Here is a 14,336-nt window from a genome sequence, read left to right on the forward strand (position 1 = left end):
ATTTGCAACCAGAGCATACCCTAGATCCTATGACTCCTTTGCGTCAAGGCACCACACAAAAAAGGCAGACCGCAGACACTTACAATGGTGGAAAAACTGCAAGTATGAATATTCCCAAACTAAACCATTGGAAACATATACACACAAGACTTCCCTATTATTACCTGATTCTTCCACTACCACAGCTCAAGAAATGGGTCATTGGAGACTTTGTGGCCCATAAGCCCATACTCAATATAATCACATGCAGGAATTCTGCACAAAGGACCCCAATTTAATGAGGTGCATGCCTCCCTCACAATGTGAAAACCCTGTGGAATCAAAGAAGGCAAGATAACGCCATGCATCAAGAGACGAAGATGGGATGAAAACAACAAATTCTTCAGGGCACACTACAGGGCAGCATTTTTCAACAACCCCCCTACTTCCACACAATGGTTAATAGAGCATCCATGATCATGCCTGACCTTACTCTACCCGCATGACCTATACTTACATCTAAGATGCAGGCAATCTCACTTCCCTTCAGCCTCAAATCATGGCCCACCTGAAGAACTCTGCTCTGAGCCTGAACTCAGGAGAATACCAGATTATCTTACTCCTGCAGGAAAACCTTTACAATTTACAGCTGCTGGAGATATGCTGGTTGGCTCCTTACTTGGAGCTGACATAGCATCTTTTGTTTTTTCAGACATCAATGCAGATAGAGCAGACATCCAAAATCTAACTAAATAATGAACGTTGGCTGGTCTTGTCTGATAATCTGGCTACTACTCACAAACTGCTTACAGGCCTTCATCTGGAATCAAATTTATTAAAGCAATCACTGGCAGATAGTAACAAATATACAGCTGAAAATATGAACAGACTAGATACAGACAACCAGATCTCTCAAAATTATCTGCTACAACTTATTCAGAGGAACAGACAGAGAGAAGAATGTATCCAAGAAAGACTCACTATTCTGAGAGTAGGGACAGACCTGTCCAGCCTCTTTTCTACAGGATTTGGAACAGAAACAGCAGTCTACAAGACTCTACTGGACCCAGTATGGCTGCTCATGAAAGCATACCTTCAGTGTTTCCGTGGCTCCATGAAACTTCAGGGTGAGGAAATGACACAGTGAATGCTGGGAACTGTTTTCTAGTTCTAAAAAGTAAATTAATTAATTAATTAATTAATAAAAACAGACTTGTAAATGGAAAGAAAAATATTTTTGGTTACACCATTCTATTATCTTTGCAATTATTAGCAACTTGTTAAAGTGAATCAAAAAATGGAGAGTGCTAAAAAGGCTAATGGATAAACTCAGGACTATAAACAATCTTAACTGCATTTAGGTTTAAAAGTGAGTGTCTACAAAATAAGGTGGCATGGTTAGAGGACATGTTTCTAAACTATGTAACTTGGCTATCTTCAAATATACTGATGGTATGGCATTAGAGTTCAGATGTAAGTGGAGTCACATGAGGAATTTCTCAGATATTATTTGTTACTTTTATATTCCATAGAAATATAAAGAGGGAGTAGAAAATTCTGGACAAAAGAGGATTAAAACAGAATAAAGGCTATGTCTAATGCAAGTTTGATTCTCTATTTTTGCATAATTAAATGCTGACTGAAAAGAGCAATCAGCCAGCTATATTTTTTTTGGAGTAACTTATTACATAAATGCAAAAGGGCATTTTCCTGTTTAAAATAAGAAATCCTCTTGCTTCCATGTCTTATAATAGTTTTTAATGTATTAGGCATAGCTATTTAAATTTTCAGCAAGAATAACAAGCATTCTCTCTGGTCCAAAACCAAAAGTGGTCAGTAGAAGTTAGGTTGAAAATGTTGATTAAGCTCCTCAACAGAATGATAATGTCAAATAACGCCAAATAAAACCACAGTTTAAATCAAGAGAAGAACTTCCTTTTTTTTTTTTCTTTTTTTTTAAAGAACTTCCTTCTTGGGGCTGGAGAAACAGCTCAGCAGTTAAGAGCACTGTCTGCTCTTCTAGAGGTCCTGAGTTCAATTCTCAGCAAATCACACGGTGGCTCCCAACCATTTATACTGGAATCTGATGTCCTCTTCTGGCATGCAGGCATATGTGCGGATAGAGAACTCATATAAATAAATAAATAAATAAATAAATAAATAAATAAACAAATCTCTTAAAAAAAGAACTTCCTTCTTTAATTTCAAGAATTATATTGAAAGTATTAGGACATAGTTTAAATACACAAAGGCCTCTTCTAAATATTAAAGATAGTTATGTTAAGCAGGACCACAAACAAGATCTAAATGAATAATTCAACAAATTATAAGTTACCCAATAAACTATTATATGCTTCAAAGCATTTTAGTTATATAACATGGCAAATAATTTTGTGTATATTGTTTTAAACAAAGCAAATAAACAGACACCATCTTATTTATGAAATTAAAAAGATTTATGCAGCACTCAGGGAGGCAAAGGCAGGCAGATCACTCTATGAGTTCGAGGTCAGCCTGGTCTATAAAGTGAGTCCAGGACAGTTAAAGCTACACAGAGGAACTCTGCCTTGAAAAGCAGAGGTAGGCAGATACATCACTGTGAGTTTGAGGCCAGCCTGGTCTACAAATGAAGTCCAGATCAATCTGAAGCATGTCAAGACTAGCTGTAGCATTAGCTAATCGACAGGCATAACACACACACCCTCAAAATCTATTTCTTACTTGGAGGAATAACTGTGTAAAAGCATGACTTGTGTAATTATAAAGCTGCCTAGGAAACTGGCCCAAGGAATGAAAAGAACTACTAATACTGGTGTCAGAGACCAGCTGGCTAACCAACTGCATATTTTAAAATGGCTTTGAATCTTAAAAAGTGATATGGTTCTTGTACGTTCTTGGAAAGAAATCAAAAGACTACAGAATCCTACACAATTTGGAGACACAAAGTGGATGCAGAGGGATGAGTGGTCACGCTAGTTGTGGCACCGTGGCTCTGATAACAGGTACCAGGGAATGGCGCTCTTTAGGGCAGGTAGGGACGCTCTGCCATTGGCCAGTGAATAGATGAACGCCACAGCTGGAGGTGGAATCTTCAGTTCTAGGGTTTATCTTCCACTGTTCACCTGTCTTCACAGACGGACTTCAATAACTCAGAGTCCTCCTCAACGGGTATAGTGGATATAAACATGTTTTTGTTTTGATCCCAAGTGTGGGATGGGGAAGAGACTTGTGAAAGAACAGGTGATGTTTATCCACTAAAAGAAGAACCACCTCATGCGGGGGCTTGGGTTTTGCAGACTCTGAGAGGATATATGTATATGAGCCCAAAACAGGAGGTGGGGCTTTTTGAGTCTTGGTATTGTTTGGCTGTTCATCACTCCACTTCGAGACGCTCCTAGAGAGAACTGCTCCAGAGAAAGCTTCAGGGCTCCTGGGTTCCAGCTGCTGTTCCAGGTCCCAGCAGCAACTTTTGTTGAGTTGCTAGTCTGCTGAAATCCTGCCACATATGCCAGGGGAATCGCTCCTAGGAACTAAGTTCAAAAAGGTCTACTTCTCCTGTTCCCATTAACCTCTTTTCTCTGCTATCTAGGAAAGATGGGTTGGAAGGGAAGTGTAAAAATTAAAGAACCTCAAATAAAGTAGGTATGTAAAAGTTGAAGCCTACAAAAAAGGATGTGTTAGAAGGAGGCCTTGGGGAGCTTTTCAGAGTTCAGATTGTTTCTTCAAACTGTTGTCCATCAATCCCGTCCTTCAGCTCCATGGGAACTTGCTATGGAGCATGTGCTCTTATGCATAGTCTTCCTCAGTGAACCCATTCCCAGACACTGCTGTTTGGAGTTGGTCTGGTGCTATGTGCTCTGATGCTGATTACTGTCCCCCAAGATCTGGTTGCTGCTCAAATGAGCAGACACTCACATAACCTACATGATGTTTGAAACCTTGCCTCCCTGTTTGACCAATAAAAAGCTGATACCTGGGCAGAGTGTGGTAGGCGTGGCAAAGGCTCCCAGGCTGGGGGACTGAAGGATCTTGGGGAGAAGAAGAGAGACAAAACAGGAAAAAGACAGCTATAGTGATGGGTTAGATGGAGAAGAAGCACATGCTGCCATGGATGGAGGATTCAGCCCAGATAATTAACATTAACAAGTATTTGGGATTATGGATGGGAAGTAGCTCAACGAAATTATTAGAAACAGATTCCATGGGATTGGGGCAGAGATGCAATACCTGCCCCAATATGGGAGGTAGTTTAGGGGATTAGTATCTGCTCCACCCAAGGTGAACCAAGGCTATTTTAAGATATAACAGATGGGGAGATTCCAAGATGGTGGCACCAAACACACACTGTATCTGATCTACAGGAAGGAGACTAAGGACTCCACTGGCAGCCACAGACTGCAAGACCTGGAGAACATTAGGTTCCCCAATTTAAAGAAGGAGATGCATATAAACATACAAGAGGCCTGAAGAACACCAAATAGAATAGACCAGAAAAGAAAATCTTCCTGTCACATAAAAATCAAAACACAAAATATACAGAACAAAGAAAAAGTATTAAAAGCAGCAAGGTAAAAGGGTAACATATAATGGCAAACCTATCAGAATTATACCTGACTTCAGCAGAGACCATAAAAGCCAGAAGGGCCTGGACAGAGGTCCTGCAAAACCTAAGAGACCACAGATGCCAGGCCAGACTGCTACACCCAGCGAAACTATCAATAGCCATTGATGGAGAAAACAATATATTCCATGACAAAAACAAATTCAAACAAACAGTACCTATCCACAAATCCAGCCTTACTAAAGTTACTAGAAGGAAACCTCTAACCCAAAGTGACAAGCTACAACCAAAATTACATGGGAAATAGATAACTACACCATGGCAAAAACATAACCACACAAGTACTCTACTGTAACCAACATCAAAATCAAGGAACTTAACAGTCACTGGTCATTAGTATCTCTCAACATCAATGGTCTCAACTCTCCAATAAAAAGACACAGACTAACTAAATGGAAGCATAACAAGACCCAACATTCTTCTGCATTCAAGAAACACATCTCAGCCACAAAGACAGACATTACCTCAGGGTAAAAGGCTGGAAGAAGGTATTCCAAGCAAACAGACACAAGAAGCAAGCTGGTGTAGCCATTTTAATATCTAATAAAATAGACTTTCAACCAAAATTAATCAAAAGAGATAAGGAAGGACGCTTCATACTCATCAAAAGTAAAGTCAACCAAGATGACGTCACAATTCTAAACATCTACACTCCCAATACAAGGGCACCCACATTTGTAAAAGAACTATTAACAAAGCTTAAACTACACATTGATCCCCACACATTAGTAGTGGGAGACTTCAACACCGCACTTTCACCAAAGGATAGGTCAATGAAACAGAAACTAAACTGAGAAATAATGACACTAACCAACATCATGAATCAAATGGATCTAACAGATATCTACAGAACTTTTCACCCAAACACAAAGGATTATATCTTCTTCTCAGCACCTCATGGAACCTTCTCCAAACTTGATCATATAGTAGGTCACAAAGCAAGCCTCAACAGATTCGAGGAGATTGAAATAATACCTTGTATCCTATCAGATCACCATGGTCTAAAGTTGGACTTCAACGACAGAAATAACAAAAAGCCTACACACACACTGAAACTAAACAACTCTCTACTTAATGACACCTGAGTCAGGGAAGAAATAAAAAAATTAAGGACTTCCTGAAATTCAATGAAAATGAAGGAACAACATACCCAAATTTGTGGGACACTTTGAAAGCAGTGCTAAGAGGAAAATTCACAGCACTAAGTGCCTTTATAAAGAAATCAATAAATTAGAAACAAAGAGAACAATTCAAAGAACCAAAAACCAGGAGCTGGCTCTTTGAAAAAACCAACAAGATAAATAAACCATTAGCCAAACTAAAATGAAGAGAGACACTATCCAAATTAACAAAATCAGAAATGAAAAGGGAGACATAACAACAGACACTGAAGAAATACAAAGAATCATAAAATCCTACTTCAAAGGTATATATGCCACAAAATTGAAAAATCTAAGGGAAATGGACAATTTTCTTGATCGATTCTACTTGCCAAAATTGAATCAAGATCAGATAAACAAATTAAATAGTCCTATTTCTCCTACAGAAATAGAAGCAGTCATTAATGGTCTCCCTGGGGGGGGGGGGGGGGAAGCCCAGGGCCAGATGGTTTCAATGCAGAATTCTACCAGACCTTCAAAGAAGAGCTAATACTGATACTCTTCAAGCTACTCCAAAAGACAGAAAAGGATGGAACATTACCAAATTCATTCTATGAGGCCACAGTCATGTTGATAACTAAACCACACAAAGACCCAATAAAGAAAGAGAATTGCAGACCAATTTCTCTGATGAACATTGATGCAAAAATATCCAATAAAATACTCGCAACCTGAATACAAGAACATATCAAAGATATCATTCACCATGACCAGGTAGGCTTCATTCCAGGCAGGCAGGAATGGTTTAATATACAGAAATCCGTAAATGTAATCCACTATATAAACAAACTGAAAGGAAAAAACCACATGATCATCTCCTTAGATGCTAAAAAAGCATTTGACAAAATCCAACACCCATTCATGTTTAAAGTTTTGGAGAGATCAGTGATACAAGGCACATACCTAAATATAATAAAGGCTATATACAGCAAACCAATAGCCAACATCAAATTAAATGGAGAGATACTCAAGGAAATCCTTTAAAATTGGGAACCAGGCAAGGCTGGCCACTTTCTCCATATCTTTTCAATATAGCTCTTGAAGTTCTAGCCAGAGCAATAAGACAACAAAAGGAGATCAAGGGATTCAAATTAGAAAGAAGGAAGTCAAATTATCCCTATTTGCATATGATATGATAGTGTACACAAGTGACCCCCAAAATTCCACCAGAGAACTCCTACAGCTGATAAACACCTTCAGCAAAATGGCTGGATACAAAACTAACTCAAAAAAGTCATCAGCCTTCCTATATACAAATGACAATCATGCAGAGGAGGAAATTAGGAAAACTATACCCTTCATGCTAGCCACAAGCAATATAAAATATCTAGGAATAACTCTAACCAAGCAAGTGAAGGCCTTATTTGAAAAAAAGTTCAAATCTCTAAAGGAGATTGAAGATGACATGAGAAGATGCAATGATCTCCCTTGTTCATGGATTGGGAGAATTAACATAGTAAAAATGGCCATCTTACCAAAAGCAATTTACAGATTCAACGCAATCCCTATCAAAATACCTACACAATATTTTAAACACATTTAAAGATCAATTCTCAACTTCATATAGAAAAACAAAAAACCCAGAATAGCTAAAACAATCCTGCACAATAAAAGATCCTCCAGAGGAATCTCCATACCTGATCTGAAGCTGTACTATAGAGTAACAGTGATTAAAACAGCATGGTACTGGCAAAGCAATAGGATAGTTGATCAATGGAATTGAAACGAAGACCCAGAAATGAATCCACATACATATGGTCATTCGATTTTTGACAAAGAAGCCAAATCTTTCCAATGGAAAAAGGATAGCATCTTCAACAAATGGCGCTGGTCTAACTGGATGTGTACATATAGAAAAATGCATGTAGACCCATATTCATCACCATGCACAAAACTCAAGTCCAAGTGATTAAAGACCTCAACATAAAACCAGATACACTAAATCGGTTACAAGAAAAAGTGGGGAAGAGCCTGGAACATATTGGCACAGGAGACAACTTCCTGAACAGAACTCCAATAATAGCCCAGGCATTAAGGTCAAGAATTAATAAATGGGACCTCATGAGGTTGAGAAGGAAGAAGACACTATCAGAGGACAAAGTGACAGCCTACACACTGGGAAAAGAGCTTCCTCAAACCTACATCTGACAAAGGTCTAATATCCAAAATATATAAAGAACTCAAGAAATTAAACACCACCAAACTAAATAACCCAATTAAGAAATGGGGCTCAGAATTAAACAGAGAATTCTCAAGAGAGGAATATCGAATGGCTGAGAAACACTTAAAGAAATGCTCAATATCCTTAGTCATCAGAGAAATGCAAATCAAAACGACTCTGAGATTCCATCTTACATCCATCAGAATGGCTAAGATCAAAAACTCAAGTGACAGCACATGCTGGCGAGGATGTGTAGAAAGGGGAATACTCCTTCACTGCTGGTGGGAATGCAAACTTGTACAACTACTTTGGAAATCAATCTGGCACTTTCTCAGAAAACTGGGAATAAATAGGGCTACCTCAAGACCCAGCTATTCCACTCCTTGGAATATACCCAGAAGATAGATGCTCCACCACACAACAAGGACATATGCTCAACCATGTTCATAGCAGCCTTATTTGTAATAGCCAGAACCTGGAAACAACCTAAATGTCCCTCAGGTGAAGAATGGATAAAGAAACTGCAGTACATTTACACTATGGAATATTACTCAGCTATTAAAAACAAGAGAATCCTGAAATTTGCAGACAAATGGAACTAGAAATGATCATACTGATTGCATTAACCCAGACCCAGAAAGACTCACATGGTTTATACTCACTTATAATCAAACACTAGCCCAAAAGGGATGTCCCATGAAAGTCTTCATTTACCAGGAGATTGGGATAGATGTGAGGACCTCCTATTGGGACTCTAGGTGAAAGAACTATAGGAGAATAGGGAAATAGAAGGATCCAGAGGGTCCTAGAAACCTACAAGAAGAACATCATGACGGGCAGATCTGCACCAACCAAGGGCAATACATACAGTAAACAGTGAACCCCTACCCGGATCTAGCCAATGGACAAGACATTCTACACAGTTGTGTGGAAAGCGGGGACTGATTCTGACATGAACTCTGGTGGGGAGGTCGGGTGGCACTCAGAGAAAGGATAAGCAGGCTACCAAGATGAGACTTGATAGGCTGTGACCATATGGTGAGGGAGGAGATTCCCTTCTGTCACAGACCTAGGGGAGGGGAATAGGGTGAAAGAGGGAGGGAAGGAGGAACAGGAGGATACAAGTAATGGTATAACAATTGAGATGTAATCTGAATAAATTAATAAAAAATAAAATATAATAGATGTCTGTGCTTTTATTAATTGCTAGTGGGTTAGAAATGCCACCATAATAATTATACAACTAATAATAAACATTTCTTAGGCCCTACCTTTACATTAACAGCAACACTCTACCATCACCTGCTGCAGCCTCATGGCAAGGATAGGACCCACCGCTCCACTTCCTCAGCCTTCAATAGCTGTCACCACCAGTGGCAAAATTCTTAGAAATTACTTAAATATAGAAAGTGAGAGAAGGAACTTTTTGTCCCACACCAATACTGATTGGGCCACCTTACACTTGAACAGATCAATTCCCTGTTCATGATTCTATAATATTATTCATTAATCTCTGTCCTACTTAGCTTCAGGTGTCAACTGACAGCACTTAGATTTACCTGAGGAGGAAGTCTCAATTTGGAGACTATGCAAATTAAACCGACTGTGACCAGGTGTGTGAGAGGTTGTTTTGATTTGTCTTAACTGATGAAAAAGTGCCTGCCCATTGTGGGCAGAGGCATTCCCTAGGCAGGACATCCTAGACTGCATAAGACAGCTAGCTAACCATGAGTCTGTGAGTGAGCCAAAAGGCAAGGCACATTCCTCCATGGTTTCTGGTTCGGTTTCCTGGCCTGAGTTCCTGCACTAAATGCTCTCGATTATGTCTGGGCCTTGGGAGTGTAAGATCAAATAAGCCTTCTCCTCCTCTAAGCTGCTCTTGGTCAGAGCACACTATCATGTCCAAGAGAAAGTAACTACAGCAGACTTTTTAGGAAATACTGATTCATTAAGTTATGTACATCTGAAATATTTCATTATAAAGTATCAAAAGTAATCATAAATTTTACCAGTAGCTTCATCAGAAAAGCTAAAGCCATCAAGATTAAGGGAAAGGAGAACATGGGCTCCACAGAGACAGTGCTAGGGCAAGTGAGAGCTTGACAGGCACTAGGCGACGCTGTGCTTCTCAGAAGAAATTCAACAAAACATGGGCAAAGAAGATTCTTAAGAAGCTAAGAGAAAACAAGGCCTCGTATGTATTCTTTGTGCAAACCTGCCAGGAGGAGCACAAGAAGTACTGGATGTGTCTGTAAACCTCTCAGAGTTCTGTAAGAAGTGCTCAGAGAGGTGAAGACCACATCTGCTAAAGAAAGGGAAAACTAGCTGGGCATGGTGGCACACGCCTTTAATCCCAGCACTCGAGAGGTAGAGGCAGGTGGATCACTGTGAGTTCGAGGCCAGCCTAGTATACAAAGCAAGTCCATGACAGCCACGGCTACACAGAGAAACCCTGTCTCGAAAAACCAAGAGAGAGAAAGAGAGAGAGAGAGAGAGAGAGAGAGAGAGAGAGAGAGAGAGAGAGAGAGAACTTGGAAGACACGGCAAAGGCTGACAAGGCTCATTATAAGAGAGACATTAAAATCTTCATCTCCCAGAAAAGTTCAAGGACCCAATGCACCCAAGAGGCCTCCTTCAGACTTCTTGTTCTGTTCTGAGTACAGCCCCAAAGCCAAAGGAGGACTAGAGCAAGAAGTCTGGTGTCTTTAAAAACCAAGTTATGTAAACATGTTTCTGTTTCAATCCCAGGTGTGGGATATGGAGCTGCTTCAGACTGTCCACAGCAGCAGACAATTTGCCCTGTGCATTCTCTGGAGGTGCATGATTCTGCCAGTTGAAGATAGTTAAATTCCGGGGACTCTAGAGAGGGAATAAAAAGAGCCCCTAGAGAGGCAGTGTGGCTGTTCCTCCTGCTGGCTCCTGCTCCTGCTGTTGTTGCTGGTCCAGAGGAAAGAGACAAGAAGTTGGAGATATCCTGATGAGTCGAAGATTGGACTCTCCCCAAGAAATGCAATGACCCTAATCACCAGGAAGTAGTCTATTTTGTTGGCTGAAAGAGATCTATCCCCATTTCTCCTCTAATTTTCTTTCATGCCTGCCCAGTGTTGGGGGCTTGGAAGGGATTAGGGTGGAATAGGGTGGAAGGTATAAGGACAAAATAATATAGCTAAAAATATTATGCCAACAGAGAAGATCTTGGCTGGTCCATTGGTGATTGCAAAGAAGCTAGGAGAGATGTGGAACAGCACTGCAGCAGGTGACAAGCAGCCCTGTGAAAAGAAGGCCATCCAGCTGAAGGAAAAGTTTGAAAAGGACACTGCTGCCTACAGAGATAAAACAAAGGCAAAAACCAATGCAGAGAAAAAGGGGATCAAGGCTGAAAAGAGCAAGAAAAAGAAGAAAGAGCTAGGTGACGAGGATGAAGAGCATGAGGAAGAGGAAGGAAAAGGGATGACAAGCTGGTTCTAGTGCAGTTTTGATTCTTTGGTTTTTTTTCTGTTTGTTTGTTTTGTCTATGAAGCATTTAACCATCATAGTACACAGCGTACTCCTTTTTTAAAAAAACTGACATGTAAGGTTGTGTAAGATTTGTTTTTAAACAGCACATTGTCTTTTTTAGTTTACACAGTATTAAATGTGTCTTTTTAAAAAAAGATTTATTTATTAGTTACAGTGCTCTGCCTGCTTGTACACCTGCAGACCAGAAGAGGGCACCAGATTCCATTGTAAATGGTTGTGAGCCATCATGTGGTTGCTGGGAATTGAACTCAGGACCTTTGGAAGAGCAGTCAGTGATCTTAACTTCTGAGCCATCTCTCCAGCCCCCTAAATGTGTCTTTAAATAGCCCTGTCCTGGTGTTATTTTCAATAGCCATTAACGATACCTTGTATAATCTAAGGGTTATAGATTAGCATGGAAATTTAAAGCAGGGTCTTGTTGGTACACAGAAAAAAACAGTTATATATGGTAATAGCAGTTTTTTGGTTTTCTGTTTGGTTTTCTTTTTTTCAAATTTGCATTGTCTGATGCCGCTTATATGAAGATAATTGTTCTGATAACTGAATACCAGTCAGTAACTTTTTTAAAATGCCGCTGTTTATTTGACATTCTGAATGCTTCTAAGTAAATACATTTTTTTTTTTAACTTAAAAAAAGGGAAAAGAGGACCCGGTTTTCTAAAACTGAAGCTTTTAACTGCAATGGGCAGTAGTTAATGCAGGGCCACCTCACCATTCAAAGTTCTGGGAATAAGCAACTGTGAGACACATGGGACATCGCTATGAATCCTGCCCCCCCCCCCCACACACACACTATGGCTCAGGGATATCAAATGCTTAAATGCTGTCCTCTGGATAGGAAATGGCTGTTGCACACACGAACCCACAGCAACACTGATTACCTCCACAAGACCTGCACGAGATCAAGTCGGTTTAAAATTCTAGTGTGGGGAGGCGGGGCTCCTGAGATCTCAGGCTAGTTGGGGAGCTGTAGGTGTCAGGACCCCTCCGGTGTGACAAACGTTACTACAGAAGCTGAGGGAAGGACCCCTGCCCAAGGGAGAGCCTCCTGGAACGGGTCTGATGTTCCTGCCAGGAGTAACCAATTGTAGCCCCCCTCCTTTTCTCTTTTTTCTTATTTGTTTTGGAACATTCTGCCTTTGTTTTTACCTCCTTATCAGAACTTTTCTAATGTAACTGTGTTGCTAGGAGACCCCTAACTTGAAACTACAGCCAAGAGTCATTCAGAGTTTTATCACCAAGTTCCATTCCACTTGTTAATAAAAACATGGCTAAGAAGTAATCATAGTTTATATTATGACTTACAAATAAAGTGTTTAAAGAAAGCTCCAGATAGTGATAGAAGAGCTAGGGGAAAAAAAACTGTCTTGACTCACAGATGTTTGGCATAATGAGAAAATATTGACCTTTGATAAAGAGGGCATATGCACTGATACCAATCTAATGACTTATGAATGATTATTCAAGATTGATGACATTATTACTCTGCATCCTGTATTTTGAATTGTATGAAAAAAATGCAACCACGAAAAAACACACCCCATTTCAAAAATGTATAAAAACCTGGGTTGCTAGTCAACAAAATACACTCAGATTCAAACACTACCCCTGGTTTGTCTGTTTGTCACTCGCCTATATCGGCCCACCAGTGCTTTGAGAAACCCCGTTCCCAAGGACCTACACTCGACTGAGATGGTCCATGAGGTGTAGGCTGGGAGGACTGCTAGGAGAGAGTCCCTTTTCTTTAGGAGTATGGCCACTGGAAGGCTGTCGATGCCCCACACACCTGGGCACATAGACAGCGCTAATTGGACTCAGTGGGTTAATTTTTAAAATTATAAACTAAAGACATAAAGTTGGGAAGGAGAGGTTGGGAAGGAAATGTAGGAATGAGGGGTAGATGTGATCAAGACACATTTGATACATGCATGAAATTTTCATGGGATAAATAAAAAACCTTCAGGTTTTTCTTTTTTTTTTTTTTACTTTATTAATTTATTCTTGTTACATCTCAATGGTTATCCCATCCCTTGTATCCTCCCATTCTTCCCTCCCTCCCATTTTCCCCTTATTCCCCTCCCCTAAAAACCAGCGCTGAAATTAGGAAAAAAAACAAAAAACAAAAACCTTCAGGTTTTTTCCCCATTGGCAACAATAATTATTAGTTGTTTTTTCTTGAAATAACCAGCTTACTTTATTCACTTTTTAAATATTTATTTTTAATTATGCGTGTGTGTGTTTTCATGCACATGAATGCTGATCCCTACAAAGGACAGAAAAGTTAGACCTCTTGGGCCTGTCTTTACAGGCAAGCATGGACAGCCCAACACAGGTGCTAGGAACTGAATGTGGGTTCTCTGCAACAGCACTGTGCACTCTTAGCCACTGAGAAATACAACCAATTGTGAATAACTAACTGGTCAATTAGTCGTTTGAGTCTTTTAAGGTGGGTTTTATGATGTTCACAACTACAGTGAGCGCACTCGTGTTTCTCTCCTGACTACTTCACACTGCACTATAGTGTATCAAGCCTACTCCAAGTTTCACCATGCTGAATACTAAAAGGTCATACCCTTAAAAGGAGACACTTCACAAAACCTAGCAACTTTTCTACTTCATCAAACAAACTCTTAAGTAAAATTAGCATCATCTCCTTTTTATAGTTAGCAATGGCAGGGGAAAAAAAGATGACTACTAGTACAGTTTGGTGCTGCTGCCTTGCTTCCTGCTAAGGCCTATAAGCATTTTACTTACCATTGCGTAGCACTTGCTGGTGCAAATGTAAACCCCACAGGAAGCAGCAAATAATGTTAGTATCATTAAGAAAATAGTTTTCCAAGGTCGCCTAAAACAATCTCAGGAACTACCAGGGGGTTCACAAGCCATATTTTGAGAA

General features: G+C 39.9%; 1 protein-coding gene across 5 annotated transcripts in view; it reads right to left on the bottom strand.

Moving 5' to 3' along the window:
* The window catches only part of ANKRD31 (ankyrin repeat domain 31), a 174,088-nt gene that overhangs the window by 108,427 nt on the left and 51,325 nt on the right, over positions 1-14,336 (bottom strand). For 3 of the 5 annotated variants that reach the window (XM_084802696.1, XM_084802697.1, XM_084802695.1), the window contains one exon: positions 1,073-1,149. The exons of the other annotated variants lie outside the window; for them this stretch is intronic. In XM_084802696.1, coding sequence (XP_084658822.1) covers positions 1,073-1,149 — 77 coding nt within the window. The remainder of the gene's footprint in view (positions 1-1,072; positions 1,150-14,336) is intronic. 5 annotated transcript variants of the gene reach the window in all.

The sequence above is a fragment of the Acomys minous genome, assembly GCF_964271855.1.
Source record: "Acomys minous genome assembly, chromosome: 11".
NCBI lineage: Eukaryota > Metazoa > Chordata > Mammalia > Rodentia > Muridae > Acomys > Acomys minous.